At 35.7% G+C, this 25,636-nt stretch overlaps 2 protein-coding genes across 6 annotated transcripts; one reads left to right on the top strand and one right to left on the bottom strand.

The window, feature by feature from the left end:
* Positions 1–666: 666 nt before the first annotated feature.
* On the top strand, positions 667–19,036 carry LOC120071217 (actin binding protein). Of its 5 annotated transcripts, none has more exons than XR_016527491.1 (17): positions 667–1,275; positions 2,585–3,288; positions 3,365–3,586; positions 3,661–6,794; positions 6,941–7,061; positions 10,031–10,102; positions 10,934–11,032; positions 11,215–11,256; positions 11,606–11,694; positions 11,787–11,837; positions 11,934–12,015; positions 15,086–15,180; positions 16,071–16,142; positions 16,561–16,677; positions 17,353–17,421; positions 17,517–17,583; positions 18,057–19,036. XR_016527491.1 is itself a non-coding variant. In XM_090310561.1 (17 exons), the coding sequence occupies exons 1-17, from the start codon at positions 1,203–1,205 to the stop codon at positions 18,206–18,208; spliced, it is 5,253 nt and encodes a 1,750-aa protein (XP_090166687.1). In that variant the 5' UTR covers positions 667–1,202; the 3' UTR covers positions 18,209–19,036. The 5 variants fall into 5 exon arrangements, 3 of the variants coding, with proteins under 3 accessions (XP_090166687.1, XP_090166688.1, XP_090166689.1); XM_090310561.1 differs by having other exon boundaries at positions 11,606–11,686; XM_090310562.1 differs by having other exon boundaries at positions 11,606–11,686; positions 17,522–17,583.
* Positions 19,037–20,196: 1,160 nt separating this feature from the next.
* Positions 20,197–20,553, bottom strand: LOC120071218 (uncharacterized). Its single transcript, XM_039023347.2, has one exon. The coding sequence runs from the start codon at positions 20,551–20,553 to the stop codon at positions 20,197–20,199; it is 357 nt and encodes a 118-aa protein (XP_038879275.2).
* Positions 20,554–25,636: the final 5,083 nt, after the last annotated feature.

A 25,636-nucleotide genomic window follows, 5' to 3' on the forward strand; every position in this document is an offset into this window, starting at 1 on the left:
TGTATTTTCTTTTTCATTCACTATGATTTTTTTTCCAATGAGTTTTTTTTTTTCATAATAAGGTTTTAATGAGACATATTTCATATATATAATGGGTATCTAGGAGAAAGTATTATAAATATTATAGAAAATAGATCTCGATTAGATGCTGACCATGTAATCCTCCCCTACTTGCCATCCTCCCCTACTTGCCAAATTACCTATAAATAATAGTAGCATTTTGTGGGTTTTGAAAGACATATATTGGGCAAGTTCCTAAAAGTTGGGAGAAAGTGGAGAAATCCATAATTTGTTATTTTATTTATTTTATCATATATATTATATTTAATTTAATTTATATCATATTTTATTGATATCTGTATTTCCCTTGTACTTTTCAAATTCCCAACAGATTTAACCATTCTCATGAAAAACACCAATATCAAGGTTAAAAAAAGGAAAAAGAAAAAGAAAAAGGAAAAGAAAAAAGGAAAAAAATCCATTGTGAAAGTAAGAATGAAAGAAGTGCCACGTGGGAGCCACGTAGGCGGAAGAGATCGATGGAGTGCCAGCGGGAAAAGCAAAATTTGTCGTAGTGGACGTTGAAGGGGTTCGGTGTGTAAGAAAGAGAAGAGAAGTATCGTTTCTCTTTTTATCCACTCTACTACGTCTTTCCTTCTTTCCCTCATCTCATCTCATGTCACATTAACCCCTTTCTGAACATTCATAATAATTCTAAGTCCTTTCCATCTCTCTCTCTCTCTCTCTCTCTCCCTCATTTTTTTTTTTTTTTTTTTTTTTTAATTTTTACCCCATTTTTATTATTTTTCTTCTTCTTTTCTTTCTCCCTTCAATCTCTCTGCCCTACTGTCACTTCTCTCTACTCTTTCAATCTCATTTCCAATTCTTCAACTTCTCTTCTTCCATTCTTTTTTTTCTTTTTTAATTTTGATTTTTTCGTTTTTTTTTTCCTTTGGACTTTTCCCCCTCTTCACGTTTGGGGTTTAATTGCCGGAAAGTAGTCGGGATTTTTGTTTTTTTAGCTCTCTAAATCTCGCTCGGGCTTTGAATTTGTGGAATTTGGGCCAAATTTCGAAGGTTTTGGCTGTGATCGGACCGTTTAATTCTAAGATCTGCTCTGTTTTGGTGGTCAATTTTGATCTGGTTAGTGTTTTATTCAACAACGGGTTTGGATCCGATCGAGGAAGAAACAGCGCCATCCGATGGCGCTGTTCAGAAGGTTCTTTTACAGGAAGCCGCCGGATCGGCTTCTTGAGATCTCCGAGAGAGTCTACGGTACGCTTCCTTTTTAATTTTTGTTTTTCCTGTTAATTTCGTGTTGCGTTGTTGTGTGTTTTTTTTTCCTTCTCCCTTTTATGGAGCTTATCGCAATGCCTAGCTATTGCAGAATGTTAAACTTTTCGTGTCATTTGTTTATGTGGGTAGTTGGGTGATTGCTTATTTTTTTTTTCTAGCTTTATGCAAGCTCAATTCTCGACGTTTAATGTCAATTGGGACAATGCCGTAATAAACCCTTGAAGTCTAGGTTTAGCTGCTTCGTAACGCAATACTTCTGATGCTGAGTGTCTCGTGTACTTAATTCCTTCTGGATTTTATTCTTGCCCCCTACTTCTATGCTCTTTGACCTGAGGAGTTGTGGATTGTAATGGAATCAACTTCCTATCCCCGTTGACACGCTTTCTTTCTCGGTTGCACTCATTGCTTTTAATGCATTACCTGTGTGAGTGTGATTCTTATGGAATATGAGTTTGGTTGCCGAGGGAGCTGCTGATATATCAAATCAAATGCTTATTAGAGCAAGAATCTATAATGATTTATACTTATAGAAGGAAGATTCTAGACTTCAACTCAATGATTCATGGTGCTAGAGAAACGTACAGTAGTAATAATAATATCTTTTTTTTTTTTTTTTTGGATATGAGTTGAAAAAGAAACTGAATACAATAAATAATAAGTGAAAATCACCTAAATGAGCTGAATGAATGGCAAGTACAAAGCTTAACAAACGAAGGAGAAACCCACATTTTGAGGTGGTCAACCTTTTGCTTTTACAGATCTGAATAATGATAGCTACATAATATTGATTATGTAGTTCCTATGTTAGTATCTTCTTTAACATAGGAGGCTTTGTCTGTCCTGAGAAGGTTCAACGTTCAATCTGTTTACGAGGTTTTCTCTGTATCAATGCTTACTCCATTAGTTTAGCAATTTCATTGTTAGGAACAAGAGGCCAGCTTGCTGTTTGTGCATATTTGTTTCTCTTGAAGAGAGCTACTAATTGTTTTGTGGTCCATCTCCCCCGTTCTTCTATCTATCTAATCACTATGTATGCGGTTAACTGTCCATGGAATCCATGTCTAATGGGACCCACTTAAATAGAAGCTTTTAGATGTGGATGCATTTCTGCACCAGTTTACATAGTCATCGTGCTACACCACTCTGTAATTGAGTTAGGCCGAGGATTGGTTTCCAATCACATATTCTTTTTTACCTACCTGTCAATATGGATATTTTGATAGCAACTTGAGAGATGGTTTTCAGTGGTGGCACATGGAAACTTATTATGCTTACTATTTGTTTTCAGTGTTCGATTGTTGCTTCTCCACGGAAGTGTTGGAAGAAGAAGAATATAAGGTCTACTTGGATGGCATTGTAGCACAGTTACAGAGTCACTTTCCTGATGCCTCATTCATGGTTTTCAACTTCAGAGAAGGTGGTAGGCGAAGCCAAATTTCTGATGTACTGACTCAGTATGACATGACAGTTATGGACTATCCTCGGCAATATGAGGGGTGTCCTTTATTGCCATTGGAGATGATTCACCACTTCCTTCGATCAAGTGAAAGCTGGTTGTCACTGGAGGGTCAACAGAATGTGCTATTGATGCATTGTGAAAGAGGAGGATGGCCCGTTCTTGCATTCATGCTAGCTGGTCTTCTCTTGTACAGGAAACAATACAGTGGGGAGCAGAAGACTCTTGAAATGGTCTACAAGCAAGCTCCGAAGGAACTTCTCCATCTTTTGTCTCCTTTAAATCCTCAGCCTTCCCAGCTGAGATATCTTCAATACATTTCCAGGAGAAATTTAGGTTCTGATTGGCCTCCATCGGATACACCTTTAGTTTTGGATTGTTTAATACTAAGAGTTCTACCTCTTTTTGATGGAGGAAAAGGATGTAGGCCTGTTGTGCGTGTTTATGGTCAAGACCCCTCAGCACCAGCCAATAGAACTTCAAAGCTTTTATTTTCGACACCAATCAAAAGAAAACATATCCGCAACTACCTACAGGTAATGATTCAGCAACACAAAATCTGACAGCTGAAGTAAACCAACATTTAAGTTTTCTTATTAATTGTTACCACAGGCAGAGTGTATGCTGGTGAAAATTGATATTCATTGCCATGTTCAAGGGGACGTAGTTCTTGAATGCATCCATATGGATGAAGATCTTGTACACGAGGAGATGATGTTTAGAGTTATGTTTCACACAGCATTTGTTAGATCAAACATTATGATGCTGAACCGTGATGAAGTTGATGTTTTATGGGATGCGAGGGACCAGTATCCCAAGGACTTCAAAGTTGAGGTAACTTATTGGTTCTTTTGTGAATGCGCCTTTGTGAAGTTATAAAAGTTAACCCAAGATTGCATTTATGTCAGGCACTCTTTTTGGATGCTGATGCTGTTGTCCCCAGTCTCACCACTTCCTTCGATGATGAAGATGGAAATGAAACTGGAGCTGCTTCTCCTGAAGAATTTTTTGAGGTCGAAGAGATCTTCAGTAATGTAATGGATGGGCAGGAAGCAAAGGGGTCCAATGATCCTCAAGTAGTCAATCATGTAAACCGTAAAGAAGACTGGAAGGAGGACTTTGATCCTCCTGCATTCCAGGATTGTGCATCTGACGATGGAAATCTTAAGCATGATAAAAAACCAGATTTTGATGCAGTGAAGGACATTACTGTGGATGATGTGAAGTACAAACTGGATGAAAATATATATTCTGGTCTCAATGCAGTTAAAGACATTGCTGTGGATGATGGGGATATGAATTCAAATTCCTTCTTGGTTGCTGCTAATGTCCCAACTAATGTGAAAGTTCAGGGGATGGTCGATGATGCATCCGAGAAATTTGAAGATATAGAAGAAAAGGATGATGGAAGAGATACTACACGTGAGAAATTGGAAAACAAGGTTCTGCAGAAAAAGTTTAGTGCTGATGGTTCTAGACAAAAACTAGAAAAATTGCAAGCACCGATTCCCAAGAAACAGCCTATTTCAAGTGGGAAGCCGACCACTGATATGGGTTTAGCCAAACAGAAAGTCAAACAACAAGAGACCCAAGGTTTCTCTGCAAAACAAGCAAAGCCGAATGCAGTTTCTAGGTGGATCCCTCCTAACAAAGGCTCCTATATGAATTCTATGCATGTTTCCTATCCACCTTCAAGATATAACAGTGCCCCGGCTGCTTTGGCAAGTATTGCATCACCAAAGGATGTAAATGCAAATTCCAAAACGAAGGCGGCTGCCACCCTTGATTCTCTGGTTGCTACAGATGTTTTTACTGAACAAAAAAACTATAAAGTGGATTCTGTGAGGCCTTCACACTCAGCACCTGGAAACCTCATGCTTGGCCCATCATCTCCAGTTGGGTCAATTGAGGAGACAGATTCTTCTTCTGAAACTTTAAAAGCATCACATAGTGATACACAACTTGAAGTACCACATCCGCCCCTCCCCACAAAGCCTCCATCTCCATATTTACCATCACCTCCTGGGGAAAATGCAATACCTCCTCCACCTCCTCCACCTCCTCCACCTCCTCCACCACCACCCACTTCATTTCATCATATAGGGACAATGTACTCTGCTGTACCACTTTCCACGTCTCTAGCACCGCCACCCATAATTAACTCACCAAAGGCAGTTAATACCCCTGCCCCTCCCCCTCCTCCTCCCCCTGCCCTTCCATCCAGTAGGCAGAATAGCGTTTTGCTCCATTCTTCAACCCAACCATCATGGGACCAAATATATTCTTCCGCTTCTACTGTAACGGTGACTGGTTCTATACCTCCTCCACCCCCACCTCCATCCCTACCTTCCTCTGTGGGCACGACATCTACATTAAACAATATTGTAAGTACTTCTCCTGTACTTGTTTTGTCATCTCTTTCAGCTCTTCTTGCCTCGTCGCATAAGGGGATATCACTATCACAACCCCCATCCCCAACTTCTATGAAACATGAAGCACTTGTTCCACTCCCTCCACCACCCCCACCTATTACTGAAGGGCATGGTGCTTCTCCACCCCCACCCCCACCCCCACCCCCACCTCTGCATGGGGCATTTCCTTCACCATTTCTAATGAAAACAGCATCACCCCCACCACCTCCACCACCCCCACCCCCACCCCCACCCCCACCCCCACCTATGCATAGTGCATCTCCAACACTATCTTTATTACATGGAGCATCAGCTCCACCATCTCCACCACCTTCAAAGCAGAGAGCATCACCTCCACCACCTCCTCCCCTGCCACCTCCCATGTATGGAGCCCCACCTCCGCCACCTCCTCCCCCACCACCTTCCATGTACGGAGCCCTACCTCCGCCACCTCCTCCCCCACCACCTTCCATGTACGGAGCCCCACCTCCGCCACCTCCTCCACCACCACCTTCCATGTATGGAGCCTCATCTCCGCCACCTCCTCCTCCACCACCTTCCATGTATGGAGCCCCACCTCCGCCACCTCCTCCCCCACCACCTTCCATGTACGGAGCCCCACCTCCGCCACCTCCTCCCTCACCACCTTCCATGTATGGAGCCTCACCTCCCTCACCTTCTCCCCCACCACCTTCTATGTATGGAACCCCACTCCCACCCCCACCACCTCCCCCCCTGCCACCTTCAATGTTCGGTGCAACTCCTCCTTTGACCCCTACAATGCAGGGGGTACCCCCTCCACCTCCACCCCCTTCGATGCGTGGGGCTCTTCTACCACCTCCACCTCCACCTCCACCTCCACCAATGCATGAGGCTCCTTCATTGCCACCTTCCATGCGTGGGGCTCCCCCACCACCTCCACCTCCACCTATGTATGGGACTCCACCACCACCTCCACCTATGTATGGGACTCCACCACCACCTCCACTACGTGGTGCTCCACCACCACCACCACCACCTCCTCCTCCAATGCATGGGGCTCCACCACCACCACCTCCTCCGATGCATGGGGCTCCCCCCCCACCACCTCCTCCAATGCGTGGGGCTCCTCCCCCACCACCACCCCCTCCAATGCATGGGGCTCCTCCCCCACCACCTCCTCCAATGCGTGGGGCTCCTCCCCCACCACCACCCCCTCCAATGCATGGGGCCCCTCCCCCCCCACCCCCTCCAATGCATGGAGCCCCTCCCCCGCCTCCCCCGCCCGGGGGTGGTAGAGCCCCTCCCCCGCCTCCACCGCCCGGGGGTGGTAGAGCCCCTCCCCCACCTCCCCCGCCCGGGGGTGGTGGAGCACCAGCACCACCACCTCCTCCTGGTGGAGGTCGTGGAGCACCAGCCCCTCCTAGACCTCCCGGTGTTGGACCTCCTCCACCTCCACCATTTGGCGCGAAAGGAGCAAATGCTCCACCTGATCCAAGAGGTTTGTCTTCTGGGAGAGGGCGTGGGTTAACACGCTCAACAGCTACAGCACCTCGAAGGTCTTCCTTGAAACCTCTACATTGGAGCAAAGTAACAAGGGCTCTACAAGGGAGCTTGTGGGAAGAACTACAGAGATATGGCGAGCCTCAAATGTATTATGAATTCTCTTTTAATTCTCTTTGTTTATTTGAATTTGAAATTTACTCTCTGCCTTTCAAGAAGATATTTCTCAGTACTTTTATAATTTTTATGCTGTTTGCATATTATATTGGTGCTTCTTTTTTCTTCCTCCCCTCAGTGCACCAGAGTTTGATGTGTCTGAGTTAGAGACTCTCTTTTCTGCAACTGTCCCTAAACCTGCTGAAAAATCTGGAGGGCGAAGGAAGTCTGTTGGATCCAAAACTGACAAAGTTCACCTGGTAATTTTTTAGATAGTCTATTGTTGGAACTATCATTTTTATGATGGGAAGTACTTTAAGGATTAATATTTATATAATATGCATCTCTCCATTATTATTGATTACGAATTATTTGAAAACCTGACACAATTAACATTCAGAGTGGAGAGTTTCTAATTGATGGTTGGTATCGCCCAATCGGTGTGACTTAAAGGGCTGTATCCTTTGAAGGAATGGAGAAAATGATTTAAACGAATTTGAAACAATAGCTCAAAATTTAGTATGACTAACTTCAGTTCCTATATCTTCTTCATTTCTCAAGGTATCAGAAAATTCATTTGAGTTTAGAAAACCATCACTTTGTGGAATGCAGAACAGAACTAAAATGCATCTTGTTAAAAAGTTTATCAACCATTATAGATTGACGCGGAACTCTAATTCTTGGCAGATATCATAAATTCTTAATCTCATCTTTGGTGAGCAATGTGATCTTTGCTAATTATGTAGTACTTGGGAATCTCCATATGCTGAATGACCTAAAGGAAATAAAGTGATGTGTGCAGTTTGCCATTCTCATATTTAAGCAATTGTAACATCAATTTTATGAAGGTGCCTACTGAGATTCTGCATTCCTTAACGAATTGCATTTAATTATCTTCTAATATATATTCTTTAAGTGATATTCAGAAGTTGTAGTTTAGCTTGGGATAGAGGTAGGCTTTTTTGATTGACATACTTTTCAGGATCAATGTGTTCTTTTGGATGTGCATGTATAATGAGAAAGGAATAAGCCTTATTTTCTTGTGTATGTTACAGTGACTCAGTGACTACGTTAGCTGTGCATTATTAGCTGGTTATATGAGTCTTTAGCCAGTGCCATTTACACAATATTTCTCTCAAAACTCTCTACACTTCGTTAGATTGTGCAGTACAGGAGTGTAGAGTTGTTTAGTGTTTCTTGGGTTGTTTTGTTCTTTCTTTCAGATGAGACTAAGGTTTGCAATTTCCAAAGAGAATCCCCCACTATGGGAAGTCCCATTTTTTGCAGTCCTTGTATGTTCTGAAACAAAGCATGAACATTTTGAATGAGAAATTTGGGTTGAAGAAAAGAACCTAAGACCATTCTGTCTTTTTATAAAGAGTTTAGCGTTGTTCTGTTGGTTGTATATGTGGATATGATGTAGGGGCCTTTTGGGGATTTTCCTATTTTGTTAATTGGCTAACTATTATCTATTTTTCCACGCATTTTAGCTTTACCGTGTGGTTAAGTCTTATTCCCTAGTAAGCTTCTGGTTATTGTATGTCCAGCACCTCTCATTTGTTAACCAGCCTGTATAAAGTTATCATTGTAGTTCACATCTTTCACTTGAATATAATCCTACTTCAAGAACTCTTCAAGATTTGAGCCTTCACTAAACTGGTATCAGAGTGCCAAAAATGAAAGGGACCTGATGGCTTGGAAAAAATACCAGCAAAACCAATGACCCTCCACCTCATGATGCTGAAGCATCTTCTTCCTCTTCCCTTCCTACTCTCAATCGCTGGCTGATTTATGTTGAAACCTTGGTAGGAAAACTGATTGAGAACATGGTTGGAGTTCAGACATTCATGGGAGGAAGGCAACAAGCCATCGAACATCTAACTCAAGAAATTGGGAAGGTTTCTAACAACCAACCTTGAGAACAATAAAATGCTGTCAACATCCAAGAACTACATGAATACAGAAGATAACCTAAAAGACAGCATTTTATTGTGTATGTTACAATAAAATGGTATCAGAGTGCCAAAAATGAAAGGGACCTGATGGCTTGGAAAACAGCAAAACCAATGACCCTCCACCTCATGATGCTGATGCATCTGAATCCTCTTCCCTTCCTACTCTCAATCGCTGGCTGATATATGTTGAAACCTTGGTAGGAGAACTAATTGAGAACATGGTTGGAGTTCAGACATCCATGGGAGGAATGCAAAAAGCCATCGAACATCTAACTCAAGAAATCGGGAAGGTTTCTAACAACCAACCTCAAGAACTATAAAATGCTGTCAACATCCAAGAACTACATGAAAACAGAAGATAACCTAAAAGACAGCAAAGAAGGAAAGGCATTCCCCCTCCTTGAAATCAAGAACCTGCAAGAACTACTCCAAGGGGACAAAATAGGGGATTTCAGCCTGCAAACCATGCTCAAAATCATGTTCCAATCCAATGACAACTTGCAGTCACTGTTAGACCGATTCCTCATAGTCTGCTTGTGTATGATTCTGAATCTGATTCAGGTGATTATGAGTATCCATTTCTTTATCCGGAATCTCCTCCAAGATACCCCCAACCTCAACTCCCCAAGGGCCCCCCATCAATGACCAGGATAGCGTTCTTATTAGTATTGTTATTATTAGAGTGATGCTTTAGCTTTTAGGGGCCCTATGTTTATCATAGTTAATTTTGTTCAGAGGACTTTGGAATTTGGATGTTAAATTATATTGATTAATGTGTATGGGCAGAGAGATGGTAGGAGTGGAAATGGGATTCTTTGATTAGAAAGGAAACATGTTCTGGATTCCTTATTTGAGACAAAGAAGTATGGATCACTCCAATTAAGGCAGCATAGTTTAGGACAACTTATTTAAGGATATTGAGGAGTTCTGGAAAACTAAACTATCTCTTCCAGATGTTTCTGGTTCAATTAACATCTTAAGAAAATACTGCACATCAAAATTCCAACTTGAAAGCTAAACCGAGTTCAACTTTGTATCAGAGTTTTGTTTAGGGTAATTTAGTATGGTAGAATAGTAAGAAGTCAAATGTGCTCACAGGTGGGTGCAAAATCAGTCGGAATTAATAGCTATGACACCATTTGTTTCGGACTGAGTTAGATGTCATTATCACAATTTAGTCAAAGTGCAGGGGATAACCGAGCTTCTTTTCTAGTATGATATTTCTTGAGCTAACCATGATTATTGAATTTTGAATAATACTTATTTTTATGCAGATTGACCTCAGGAGAGCTAATAACACCGAAATTATGCTTACCAAAGTAAAGATGCCACTTCCTGATATGATGGTAAGATGTCAGACACACTAAATGAAACCATGCTTTACCCTTGTTAGTAGGTTTTCATGGTACGTTTGAAACCATCTGCAAAGACATTGAACATTGTGCATACTTAACACCATAATTTCAATCTATTGTCATGATGACCAAAGTTGCTTCTTACCTTTCATGTGTCTAGCATGCATAGAAATTATTTCCACTGTCGTAGGAATTGTTTTCCATGTCACGCATGGACTTTTTACGACCAAAATTTGTCAAATTCTCTAGAGGGAGCAAGCCCAAGTCCTACTGTCACTATCTATTGTGGTTCTTTATCTTCCATGGCTAGAAAAACAAGCAGGAGTTCTATTGCAAGCTATAAAAGATGCTTGTGAACTTTGCGGCCAAAACTTGTGCAGGCTAGGATGATCCATGTTCCTTGTATGAAAACCACCTATCCTCCTGTTACAAACATCATATCTTAAATTAAGCCCGAATAGACTGCTTAAGACAATGTATCACCTCAAACTTGTAACTATCTCTGATATCACAATAAGAATGTATTAGTACTAGTATGAATGCTAACTAAATAAAAGTTTGTATCTGGAAAACTGTAAGATAACTAGATGTCTCTAGTTCAAGATTACTAGGTTTAGCACATGCATAGTCTTAAGTTTACATCTTGTTCTTGTAGACAAATGTCACATGAGAAGCATGGTGCTAAGTTGGAGAAACCGAATTGATAAATGCATTTTCTTTTCCCATTTTAACAGTACTTGTTTTTGACATTAGTCATGTGTTTTATTGATAATGGTGAGTGTAATTGATGAAAAGTCTAGCTTTTAATGTGTGATATCTCAGGCTGCGGTGCTAGCAATGGATGAGTCAGTTTTGGACGTTGATCAGGTGGAAAATCTCATAAAATTTTGTCCTACGAAGGAGGAGATGGAACTTCTTAAGGTGACCTTCAAAATATTTGGAATTAGAGGCTGATGGAAGAAATAAGCTTGACTATGGATACTTTTTATAGTTTCTCAGAATACAAATTATTTTGTTGTGACTTATTATTATCTCTTTTCAGTTTTTCTTCGTCCTTTTATTATTTGGATATTGTATTGACATATTTTTTGTTTATTATCTAGGGATACACTGGTGATATGGATAACCTTGGAAAGTGTGAACAGGTATTCTGTTTGCTTTGGTGAATTTTTAAATTTCAGTTATTGACTTCTGGTTATCATGGTTAAAAAGCCATTTATTTATTTTGTTAAGATTTAGGCTGTATTTGTCTGATTATCATGGTTGAAAGCCATTTATTTACTTTGGGCCTGTTCGGATTGATGGGAGAAAAAAAATGTTTTCCAACAAACTCATTTTTATTTAAACTCTTGATAAAATCTAGTTAAATTACACTCGAAAAGTTATTTTTAGTGGTTGCCAAATACTTCAACTTTTTCCAAAATGACTTATTTTCAAAATTAAACACTTGAAAAGTTAATCTAAATGCACCATTTGTCTTATTTTTTGTATCAGTATTTTTTGGAGCTGATGAAAGTGCCTCGAGTAGAGTCAAAGATGAGAGTGTTTTCTTTTAAGATACAGTTCGGCTCTCAGGTTTGGTGGTATCTTCAATTTAAACTAATTTTGTTGTTTTAATATTTGTTGATTATTGAACTATATCTTTTACGCTGGCATCTCTGTTTCCCTTCTGCAGATAACAGAATTTAAGAAGAGTTTGAATACTGTCAACTCTGCATGTGATGAGGTTGTTACTATGGAGAATAAAATCTTGCCATGGTTTTGGTCTCACTCTAACCTTTCATGCTTCCGCCTGCTAAAATTAACTGTTACTGCCTTTTAGGTTAGGAATTCTACCAAATTGAAGGAGATCATGAAGAAAATTCTTTATCTGGGGAATACACTGAATCAAGGAACAGCAAGGGGTAAGGTCTTAATTACTTGGGGGAATTGGAATATGCTGTTTGTTTATGGAAAATTCATCTTTAGCTATTTTCATCAATTTTGATGCCTAAATTGGATGGAAATATGCACGTAACTTGCGTATAAATACAAATATTGAATGATTAATTCTTTGTGGTGGGAAATTATTATTATTTTATTTAGGATAAACTTGAGTTTTACAGTCTCGTGGAACTGACTAAATGTGCTAAAATTATGTTATAACCAATGTGGGACATGTTGCGTTATCGAGTACCTCAACATCTCAGACTAAGGGAAAATTTGATTTCCCCTAATATCAACGAAATCCTGACATTTTGTAAAATAAATTTCGTTGATATACTTCACGAAACTTCAAAACAAAAGAAAAATTAAATATTCATCATGCTTAGGCCCATTTTTATTAGTTAGGCCCAAGAAGTTCAATGAAGATTCTGGTGGAGGAAAATGCAAATTTATAGGGAAAGATGGCAGCCACCTTTTTTACCTCACCCATGTAGGACAAACTTTTTGCAAAGACTCCTTCATTTCCTCTCCTTCCTCTCTCTGCTTTCTCCTTCCACGCCGGTCTTCCTCACAGTTCACATCACACTTTATTTAATTGATTTTCATTTATTTAATTAATTATCCTATTTTATTTAGGTATTTTAATTTTTGATTTTATTGTTCTGCCTTTTTTTTAAAACTATATTTTATTTTCAAATTATTACTTTTATCACCTATCATGATATTAGTTAATTTTCTCTGAATTTCCATTCTCACTTCTTTCACACTTGAATCTCAAATTTCAGTTCTCTTATTGTTCTCAGAGCCTAGTTTCTATTTCACTTATATATCTATACGTTAAGTTTAAATATTATTTTGGTATATCACATCTGCAATCTATCATCTCGTCTAATCTTGTAACTAACTACCAATATTTGATATATTTTTGTATATGATGATCAATTGTAATTTATTTTCAGGTAAAATTACCTTTTTAGTCCTGAGTTTTTAGGGAACATGTGTGTTTGGTCCTTAAAGCTACAATTTGGCCAATTTAGTCCCTCATATGAAGGATAGGTTTAAAAGGTCTCTATCGTTATTTTATACCTCTATTATATATTATCATCATCATCATTATTTTATATACTGAGATTGACATTTTCAAAGTAAAAACAATAGTTTCTCACTCTCTCTCTACTCTCCTCTCTCCACCAACCTTCCCTCTTCATCTTCCTCCCGTTCTTCCATCCCTCCAAAAACAGTCCATTTTGGTCGGAGGTTCCATTTGTTGGCCGTGAACCTGGAGTCTGGTGCTACTTGTATCAGTATTTTGTTACTTAGGGATTTTGGGGGGCAAAGCAAGTATGTATTGCGGTTGGAGATGAGAGAGGGATAATTGACGTGTTTGTGAGAAATGAAGATGTTGTGGTTGAACTTCGTACATAGGCTATAATTTCAACTTGAAAACAGAGGAATCACTATCTCCGAGATTATAACATTTGGCTTATGGACTAAAATTTAACTACTGTGACCAATTTGGGTTTATGATTTTGCTTAATCTCATAGCACGAAAACTATGCACAACAACGAAAACCCCTCAACAGTTTTCTCTCTCAATGTTTTAGTACAAAGAAGGGGGGAAATAGCCCATTAGCAAATGATGAGGGAGTTGAAAATTTAAAGGGAAAAATGGAGCAACAAGACATTCTGTGGAATGGAAATAAAGAGGACCCTCGAGATAGGTCAAGGAAACTTTTTCGAACAAAAAAGGAGGAAGATGAAGAGGAAGAGTTGGTGGAGGGAGGAAAGTAGAGAGAGAGAGGTTGAGAAACTATTTTTTTTATTTTTAATATTTAAAAATGTCATTTTCAATATTTAAAACAATAATAACAATATATAAGCAAGGTAGAAAATAACAATAGGTTTAAAACTATTCTTCATAAGTGAGGGACTAAATTGGCTAAATTAAAACTTTAGGGACCAAATGGACTTAAAAGTAACTGTTTTATGGAAGATATTGGATGAAAGAAACACTCGTATCTTTCATGATGAATACAAGGCATCAAAGGAGTTACTTGAATCTGCCATCTTTTATGCTTTTTTTGGTGTAAAGATATACCGGCTTTGAAAAGCCATAGTTTTTCTTTCCTTATTGCTAATTGGAAACATCTGTTGTATACCATTTGATTGGTTCCCCATGTACTTTTGGATCTTTGGATTTTCATTCTATCAATGAAATTGTCTCTTATACCTCCCCCCGCCCCCCCCCAAAAAAAAAAGAACTTTGAGGACCAAATGTACCTGTTCCCAAAATCTCAAGGCTAAAAAAGTAAACTTTCCTCCATTATTTTTAGATGGAAATAAATTATAGTTTAATGAAATAATAATTAAAATCTTGTTTAATAAATCAAACCCATTTCAAGTATTCATATTTTTTTCCCCCAAATTTCAGCCAGTATCGACATCTCACATTTTAGTACACATATATGCGTGGTTAAAAATGGTTGATTATCATCTAGTTAAGCTACACTTAAGTTTCGTTTATAGCAAACAGTTTTCAAAATTTCCATAGGTTTTTCTAAATTTTCTATCTACATCGATATTTTTGTAAAACTTGGATCTCGATATTTCCATTACATCGGTTTTAACTTACATATTGTATCCTTTCATGCTATGATTTGTGCATTTATTTACTAATGGTTGGCCTATTTGGTTATCCGTAGTGTATGGCTTATCTTTGTTCTAAGGAACATGAAAACAATCAAATTATTGAAAAGGAAACACTATTCTTACCTCCATCTTGCTGCTGCTTGATGGTTTGTTTTTCTTACTTTTTTCTTTTGAAAATTTGTTTTATTATTATTATTATTTTTTATATAATCACGACATGTTCAATGAATGGCTAATAAGTTTAGTAGCTCATCCCAGTCGGGTCGAATGCTCGCATGGTCTAGTTGTCATTCATCTCCCCAAAACTTCTTGGCAATGTCGAAGGGATTGAATAACTTGAACTTTGCCCATTTTCTTGATTTGTTTAATGAAATATACCTATAAAATATGAACTTACAGGTGCTGCAGTTGGCTTCAAGTTGGACAGTCTTTTAAAGCTTGCTGATACACGTGCTTCTAATAATAAGATGACACTCATGCATTATCTTTGCAAGGTTTTACTCTCGATTATCCCTTTGCTTAAATTTGTTTGTCCCTTTCTAGTGGGTTATTATGTTTATTTCCTTCCTGGTTGATTAGAGGAGTTACACGTGCATTATATTTTCACATTTTACATGATATGTAGATTATTTAGTGCGTGAGGCATGTCTCTGTCTCTATGAGTACTGAAGCTGGTCAAATTAACTGTATTTTTCTTCTCGTTGACATGTCCATTAAGAGGAAATTAAGTGTAAATTACAGCCGAAGAGGAGAGGAAGAACCACAAAAAATGAGAACCGTTCAAACCCTTGTAGAAGATGTGGGTCAAAAGGGACAAGAGACAGATACCACCACCCTTCCGAAAAAGATGTCTAAAGGATATTTACTTAAATCCTTTCAAGAGATGAATATATTGATATGAGATTAAAATCTTCATGGGAACTGGGATTTATGTTGAGATATCAGAGCTTGGACGTGTTTAATAACCCAAAAACAATAACGACCTTACTTGAACATGATCTGTTCTATAGGTTGTACTACCGTACTACCGTGTCCTTGAGTTTTAAAAATAACCCAAAAACATTAAAATGTGATGGGTGGTAGTCATAAAGGGAATGGTGAGCGTGAATGATTGATTTCTTTCGATGCATCACAGTATGTTAAAGCAAGTAATACCTAAAAGCATGAAACTAGCAGAATGCCTGAAGAAGTTTCAATATATTGCACATGTGGGCCTCTTCATGCATGCTGTTCCGATGTAAAGAGTTTTAAGAGATGAATGGGTTATTAGATTTCATGGTTTTAGTAGTATGTGCATAGATCTTTTATCAGCTTGCATCTCTGGAAGGAGGTAAATCCTTCTATACTTCAGCTTAAGGTTGGTTTGTAATCTCAAATTTGGTAGGTCCTGGCTTCAAAGACACCAGCTCTTCTAAATTTTCATTTGGACCTGGGTAGCCTCGAGCCAGCAACCAAGGTACAGATCATTATTTTTATTTTTAACTTCCCCCCAACGCTTCTTACTTGGTTTAATTATCAATATCTACACATTTATATTTATAAGAAACAAAAAGTTTCATCAAGGATAATGAAATACACAAAACATTTCAAGAAATTTTCAGTATGCATTTCAATTTAGGTACTAGCAGGAGAATACAACTCCAGAAAGAACGTTACAAGAAATGGCCTGCAATCTTCCTCCTATTTTCGTTGTTTCTGAAGAATTCTCTTGCTTTGTTCCTGAAGAATTTTCTTCTCTTTGCTCCTGATGAGTTTCATTAAGCGAAAGTTTTTTATTCTCTCTTTGAAGATACAAGCAAGCGAAAGATTTTTTAGATATTAATAGACAATTGGACCTTGGATTTTCTTAACATCATATTTTTCTCTCTTTGAAGATACAATTGAAGTCTTTAGCAGAAGAAATGCAAGCTATAATTAAGGGGTTAGAAAAGGTCAGGCAGGAGCTTGTTGCTTCTGAGAGTGATGGCCCAGTATCTGAAGTTTTTCGCAAGGTACATCTGCCCTTTCATATATTCTACCCAAGAACAGTTTTGCACTTTTGTTCTTCCATCAACTTTTGACTCTTTTGCCTTTTCATTTTCTCTGCTTACCGGAAAGAACAAAATAAATAACTTGATTCAATTTTCTTTGATTGACAGTTACATGCCTCTGGAGTAATCTCCATCAACATGCATTTTGTCCTAAATTGATTTACTGTAAAGAATAATCCCAGTAAAACCATGTTCTCAATTGTCACTTGAAATCATTAATCATACATCAAAATTTCATTTTAATAATTTGTTTAATCATACTTCAGATTGTGAAATTGAACTTAGAATCACATTTTCGAACTTCCAAGTTATTAGTACATGTTATAAAATCTTGAAATAATCAAATCAGGAAAGAAAAAACCAATTATTTGCAATCTCCACCGAATTTCGAGTATATCAGGAAAGAGAATTGGATTCACACAACTGATTGACATCTCACTCTTTACCCATAAATCATCAATTCAAAGATCTCCTGAAGCAAATCTTTTGATGGAGATCCAGACCATACTTCAGCAATCAAGCTATGACATGATATCTTAAATTAGCAAAATCAATATCGTGCTAAAACTTGAATCTTAGCCAAGAAAAATATTGCACCCTAACAACAATTTTTTTCCGTACTTGTCTTATAATTAGACGCTGAAAGGATTTATTGCTAGTGCTGAGACAGAGGTGGCATCGGTGACAAATCTATACTCTACTGTGGTAATTTTCTATATCCCACTACTATTTTGAGTGTCATTGAATGATTTGAGGAAAAGAAAGTGATCTTATTTTTTATTCTATCCTTTGGTGGACAGGGTAGAAATGCAGATGCACTTGCACTATATTTTGGTGAGGATCCGGCTCGTTGTCCATTTGAGCAGGGTACGCTATGATCCTTATGGTCGTGCTATCATCTTCTTTCTTTCTACATGTTTATATGTTTGACATACTTGAATCGAGTTAAGCCTCAGTTCTTCCAAATTATTGTTCTCTCATAATTATCATCATGCGTACTTATAGTTAACTTTTCTCTCTTGAAAAGCTGGTTCACTTTGTGTTTGGTCAAGACTCTTTGGCTAGGAAATATTGTAAACAGGGCTTTTATTTGTTTTGTTATGCAATGTTTTTTAGTTTTCCCATTCCCTCCCCCCATCTAGTTGGAAGGAGAGGTGTCGAATCATGAACATGAATTTGCGACAATACATGCATGTCCTTGTTATGAACCTCAAACTGTTTCTATCGGACAGCAATATAATGTTTGGGGGGTTGTGTGTATTTTAGACCAAAAAAAAAAAAAAAATATTCTTGCTGTTTGTGATATTTACATGGTTAATTCTACACCATTTGGGCTGCAGTTACAGTGACACTATTGAACTTCGTGAGATTATTTCGGAAAGCCCACGAAGAAAACTGCAAACAGGCCGAATTGGAAAAGAAAAAGGCCGAGAAGGAAGCCGAAATGGAGAATGCCAAAGGAATTAGCCTTACGAAGAAGAGTGTGAAATAGGTGATATACGTGAGTTCTCCTTAGCATGGGAGAAGATTGAGCTCTCGTCCTATATTGGCGACTCAGTTGTCACCTTGCGGCCAAGGGGAAACATGCCGTGTGACCAGCTTCGAAGCGCATCCTATTGAGATACGTTCTGCAGTGCGAAAGCCCTCGATGAATGTGGATATGAAACACAATGGTCTGTTCATTATTGATATGCCTGCAGAACTCTTGAGTTGGCCAGCTTGTTTATTTGTACATATCTGACCGGCTACTACTTGAACCCCAACAAAATCACGCCCCAACTCAACAAATGTTTCCCTCTTGAATAGACAGATCAATCAATCATGGAGATAATATTGGGTGCTGACTGACTTACCTTCGCCAAGCAAAGGTATTCTCTATGCTGGTAGCTGCAATTCTGATTATGGGTTTCGCTCCTCCGGCAGAGTTTTTCAGAAGAGTATTTTCAGTCCTAGATCAGTGTTTTGATTAAAAGTAGGTGATTTGGTTTCGGCTTTGACAACGTATGCATTTGGCATAAAATTTTTTGGGCAGAGAACAAATGCGTCGGAATTGCATCCTCCAAGTCCAGCCGTAGCATGAAACCGTGTACAGAGCCTCTCTAACCATTCCATACATTAGAATGTAAAATTTGTTCTTTTGTTTGATGATGTAACATGAAAATAGATTTTTCCTTTTTCTCCCTTTTATTTGTAGATTTTTTGACTCAAACCCGTCATAGCAGGTGTTGTATAGAGCAGATTCAGAGTAATTAGAAAGACGGGTTCCCCCACCACTGTAATTGTAACATAAAAATCGAAAATATAGGCCACGTTTGAAATCTCTTTGTTTCTTTCATTTTTATTCCTCGACATAAAAAGTGAAGACTCATTCATCCATTTTTTGTCCTGATTTTGTTCCCACCATTACCATAATGGGAGCAACTTGTAGGCAGACATGCATGATGTGACTTGCTTTTATTCCTTGATTGTCTGTAGTGGAAAATTTGAGACAAGGATTGTCCACCAGAGCTCATTATTAAGAATCGGTTCAAGTGATTGAAAATTTTGGTGGATTTTGTAGCACTTGCTTTTATGATTTTTTTCTAACATTCCAAGAATATTGTGACTGGCCATTTCGTGAATGGAGTACTTGCAGTCCATTATTCAAGTCATTAACTGAAAAATTTCTGGTGCTTCAGTAAGAAGCATTTAAGAATGATGTGTTCTATGAAAAAAAAAAAATGATATATCTAGGGTTGGTAAAAACCCCTGTAGGGTCGGGTTCCCACGGTATCCGCCCTAATCGGGGTGGGGCAAACTGGGGACCCAAAACAGGTCTCTGACCCCGCCTCGAAAAATATGTACATGTTATGTTGTGGTTAATGATAATTTTAGTGGATTTTGTAGCACTTTTTCAAATGAAAATTTTTTCATACACGTAATTCATTTTTTGCCATTATAGTAACGTTTTAAGAGTATTATGACCGTGCTGGAATAGAATACTTATCAATTAGGAAATTTCTCATATTTGTAGTATTTAAGCATTATGTGGTTTATGAAATAAGATGATGTATGATTAAAATTCTCTCTCTGAACACTCAGTATTAGAAGGGAATACGGAATAAGAATATATACGAGTTGTAGTTATTACATAATTTCTTAAAGCATGACGATCTTTGAATATAAACAAACGAGTGAGTAAACCCAAGAACACTAAAGAAAAGATAAAAGAGAACTTAACCCAGATAGATGAATAAACCTCTCCCAATGACCTGAAGGATTCGATTATTTACAACTTGAAAGAAACAGTAATTTGAATGCAGAGCTCAGAAATGGCTAAAAAGTTGATCGTTGGCAGATTCTAAGCAACTAAACAAATCATAGTTCTTTTGCAGTTTTCTTTCCCATTCCCTTCCCTTTGTTTGTTCAAGCTCATGAGTTGTTCCCGACTCCCCAGAGTAAAAATTAACAAGAGAGTCTCTGTTTCAATTCAATTTTCTCTCATGGAAGTTCTTCAAATCCCTTCAAATGGGGGAAATCTTCATTCTCCTTCTCAGCAATCCAAAAGCTAAAAGAGCTTTTGCCTTCCACACCCATTCGAGATCCCACTCTGCAACTTTTGAAGAACAGGGTGTTAACAATGGCGTCGAGGACAACAAAAACAGAGTACAAATAAGCAACGAACATTCCTTCCACCACCATGGAAGACCCCAATTTTCCTCTGGAATGGTAAACTCGAACTATTCTGTACTGAAACAGAGCTTCAATGGCTGCCATTCCCAGATTAAAAGGAAGAGCCACCAATAGCGCCGTGGCGCTTCTCCCCTGAATCAAAACACAAGCTTTAAGAATCGCCATGAATCCTCCTTTTCTCTCCATGGCCGACAAAACCGATGCTAAATTGCAAATTATGATGGCTTTGGCAATTGCAGTTGAATACAGAAAAGCCCCAAGAACAGAAACCAACAGAAGGCAATTGGGGGAAAAATACCCAAATTCCTCGAGAAAATTGAAGGCGAAAAATAGCATAAAAAACACTGTTGAATTTGCAGAGATGAATATGAACAAATTGCAGAGATGGGTCAAGAACAGGGGATTAAAAAGGGATGGAATGGAAGAAAATGAAGGCACCAAATTGGGTTTTTGGTGATTGAGAGCTTGAATTACACAAGCTTTTGAAATCAAAAGGAAAGTGAGAGAAAATGGCAGAGAATAGATGGAAGAAGCAATGGTTTGAGAGAGTTTTAGAATGAAAATTGAGAAGAATTTTGAAGAAATGGGGATTCCAGCAGCACCAAAAAGAGTTCTCAAATGATCAAAAGTAAATGAAAGAAGAGAAGAAGAAGAAGAAGAAGAAGAAGAAGAAAGAAGAAGAGTTTGTGAAAGAAGAAGAGAAATGGCATAAGGAAATGCAAGAACAGCTGCAATGGAGGTGAAGAACTGATAATTCTGAAGGAAACTGTAAATTGATGATCTGATGAGCTTTTTGGGTTCCTCCATTGAATTGAATCAAAGAAGAAATGGGTTTTGGGATTTGGGATTGGGAATGAAATGGGTTTAATTAATTAAGTGATTTGTGATTGTGCATTATTTAGCATATGAAGAAGATGTTGATTCTTCCATACCTAAACAAGCAACAGGGGAAGGAGAAAAAAAGTTAGCTTTTTGGAATTTCCTTTAGGCTTGAGAATTGGCTTTCAGTTCATCCTCTTTGCTTGATGATTCAATTTTGAGTTCCTTCTTTTGAATTGCTTCTAATCCACTCTTTTTCTCCCATTTGTTTATAATAGTTTTACGCAACCTTTTTTTTTTTATAAATAAAAATAAATAATTTTTAATAATTATGATTTGGGAGGACTTTGAAACCAAGGGATAAAGAGAGAGATTGATTACCTAATGCTTCATCTATCAATCAACCATGACCCATAACACAAGTCATCATCAATGTCATTATCGTTAATTATGAAAATTAGAGGCTATTTAATTTCGTCTATGAATCTTGTTTTTTTTTTAAAAAAAAAAATTATTTTTTAAGGGGGAAAATTAATTTATCCACCAAACTTTAAGCTAGATAAATTGAGTCCTATGCTTTCATGAGCAAATAATTTAGATCGATTTTTATTTTAAGACCATTTATGCATAATTTGATAAATAAGAGCAAAATGTAAGAATAAAATAGAAGTAGAGAATTTTCCACTAAAATTGAGCAAATTTTCTTATTGTCTTCTTCTATTATTCTTTATTCATTTAAAAAAATTTGTATGATAATTTTGTTGGCTAATTTGGTGAGATTTTGTGACAAGAATAACTTTTTTTTTAGGTGGCTTTGGTGAGATTTTGTGGGTTTTAAATATGAATTGCAACTGTTTTCTTAGATCTAATTTGGTAATAATTTTTGTTTTTGAAAATTAAGTATATGGACACTACTTTTCACCAATGATTTAAAAAATCAAGCAAATTTTTAGAATTAAAAAAAAAACTTTGGAAAATGTGTTTTTGTTTTTGAAGTTTGACAAAGAATTCAACCATTATACTTATAAAAAGATGTAAATCATTATAAAAAATGTGGATAAAATAAGATTTAATTAAACAGGATTGGGAAGATTCAAAAATTCAAATATTAATTAGATGTTAATTTGAATGAAGTAATTAAACATAAATTTAACTGAAAGCCAGATCGCAGCCATCATCAATAAAGTGGATCCCAACAGAAATACATTGAAAAAATTATTGAATAAAGCCATCAAAATCCTATCTTCAGAAAAATAATTTATATTAAAAAAAAGAAAAAAAGAGAAGAAGCCATCGACTCTATCCATTTATTAAAGTGATTCGATAAATGGAGCCAAGACTATAGCTAAACTCCAAGAAAGTGGAAGATTCCTTCCCTTTGTTTATATTTATTTCTTTTAATATAACTTATATTCATTATCAAAGATGCATAAATTTTAAAATTATAACCTTATATGATTTAATCTATATGAAAAAAAAAATCAATAATACTTTAGCTAAATTGTACTGTATTTCTTTTTTTTCTTTTTCTTTTTCTTTTTTTTGTTATTTTCTATCGTGGAACTGAAACTAATATGTTTGGTTAATTAAGGTTGAAAGACTAGTTTTTTAGGAGGCTCTTGCATATTTAATATTTCGATGAATCATTTCTTCCGACCAAATAAGATGAATGACATAATTGGTATAACTTTTTAATTGTTTAATTTTGAAAACAAGTCATCTTAGAAAAAAACTAAAACTTTTGACACCCACTTAAGTTAGCTTTTGAAATACTCTCAAATTGCATTTTAACTCCTTTTTATCAAAAGAGTTTAAATAAAATTGATTTTTTTTTCGAAAAATACATTTTTCTCTAGTCATTCCAAACAGGTCCGAACAATGAAAGAGAAATAGAGATTCGATAAAAGATCGTAATGTAATGACAGAGGAATAAATGAAAGACATTGTTGAATAACTATTTTATTCGTTAAAAAGGGGAATAATTAAGAGGGTGATGATGGAAGATGCAAAAGTTAATTTGGTAGAAAACGCTTTTGACCTATGTTCCGATGGTGGATGGTAGATTTAGATCTCACCTTATCAAAAGGACAAATTTTAAAATTTAAAAAAAAAAAAAAAAAAAAAAAAAAAAAAAGAAGTTAGGTATATTTTTATTTTGCTTAATTTAATTACATAATTTTTTATGGATATAGTTGATTACCAAACATGGGACAACCCAACCCCTAGGGCTAATTTGTGTACATATTGTTTGATTTTACAACAATTTTGGTATATTATTGTTATTGTCATACTTCACTTTACTACTTTCTTTATAGGTATACTTTTTAAGAATTCATTTACTTTTCACAAATAAGAAAAAGGAATTAGAATAAAACTTTTTAATTTTTATGATGATGTTTTGGAATTGTAATACAATTTAAGAATCGCTCCTTAAAAAAATGGGGATCTTCGAAATAAGTAATAAAACTCATTCTCATATTCTTTATTATGTAGGTCACGCTAACTTTTTATTATTGTCAAAATATTAGTTGATCCCTATATTTTCAATAAATTTTATATTTAATCTCTAGGGCTAGTTTATTATGATTTTTTCCTTTATTAGTCGTTCCACTATGAGACATATTTTCTTGCACGAAAATAATAATAATTATTTAATCAATTTCGATAAAGAAAAAAGAAACTTAAAAGAACTCAATGCTTTATTATAACTTAATTAACTAATATGAAGATAATTGAAATAATAAGTCTATTTTGATTCATATAACTAAATTCCACCAATGTAGAATTAATTTATCAAATATCGTAACTAATATTTTGGAATTTAAAATTAAAATTTATCAAATATTGTTTCACTTCATTTGACACAGTTGATTTTTCTAAAAACCCAATTACATGCAATTATTTTAGAAGCTACAAAAATCTCAAACTAAATCTAAATTTTGATATTTCGAAAGTATAAGAATGGAAACGGAATGAGTTTTCCAAAGCAAAAGGACTAATTTTAGTATATTTTTCAAAAGTAAACTTTTCTATTTAATGTTAATTTAAATAAAATATTTTTATAGTATAACATATTTAAATACAATTGATCTATCTTCTACTAATAAAAAGAAAAGCAAACTTTTTAATTGATGTAGTTTTATTTTACTTTAATGATTGTTGCTCCAATAAATCCTGTATTAAAATGTTTAATTTATGTAATGTTTTATTATTGCTTAATACAAATAAATTGTTAAAATAAAAAAATATTGATATCAAATAAAATATTAACGAAATAAATTAAACATTATCCACGATTATTATTGTTTTAATTAAAAATTTTGTCAACATATTAATATATATGAAAATATTTATAAATAATACCAAAATATTACAGTTTATTTACGATTGACTGAATTGACTACTATCTGCATCTATCATAGATACAATAGTAGTCTTCGTGGTTTATTGCAGTCTATCGTAAATAGACAGTGAAATTTTGCTATATTTATAAATATTTTGGTCTATTTTTTCTATATTTGAAAATAAACCATATATATTTATGATGGTTGATATCTATTTTATCTTCACGTGGCAATAATTGTAAATTTATAATTTTTTAGAAAAAGATATGCAAAGTAAAGAAAAAAGTCATGAAGTTCACTCTAATGAAGTTATAATAATATATTTATAAGTACAATTTATCCTTTTCCTCTTAGGGTCGTTTGGTTCAAAGTTTTAAAAGAATACTTGAGAATATGATGCCTGAAATAGGGTGTTTAGGAATCAAATGTGACTGTGTTTGGTTGTGCATAAAAAATAGAATTTTATGAAAAAAAAATTATGTTTAGGAATCAAATGTGACTATGTTTGTATTTAATTTACGAAATTAAACATGACAATCTTATATAATTATAGTAGATTAATTAACTAAAAAATAAATATCATTCAATATATCGATAAAAAGTTAATTAATTAAGAATCAATGATAATTTTAATTATAAATATTTAAAAATTGAGTAATTTATTTTAAAAATATCTTAATTTCGTATTAATTATTAATACTTAATATTTGTATAGTTAATAAGTTCAACATTAGTAATCTTAATTTTAATAAACAATATATAAAGTAAGAAATGAGAGAAAAATATGATATGTTAATAAAAATAATATTAATAAAGAATACTAAATTTTTTTTTTATAAATATGATATGTTAATAATGAACGAAATAAAAAAAATTAAGCACAATAAACAATTAACTGATTATAAATAATCAATAATAATTATATGTTTATAATGAAAGATCAAGTTAAAATTGATCTCTACAAACAATTGCTTGATTATAAAAAAAACAATAATTAATCAATTATTATTATCAAATAATAAATATTTTAGTAACTAAATTTAACTAATCATGATTTATTAATTAAATATATTCAAGACATCGTT

Source organism: Benincasa hispida, chromosome 2 (assembly GCF_027475165.1).
Source record: "Benincasa hispida cultivar pf3 chromosome 2, pf3_genome.v1.1, whole genome shotgun sequence".
NCBI lineage: Eukaryota > Viridiplantae > Streptophyta > Magnoliopsida > Cucurbitales > Cucurbitaceae > Benincasa > Benincasa hispida.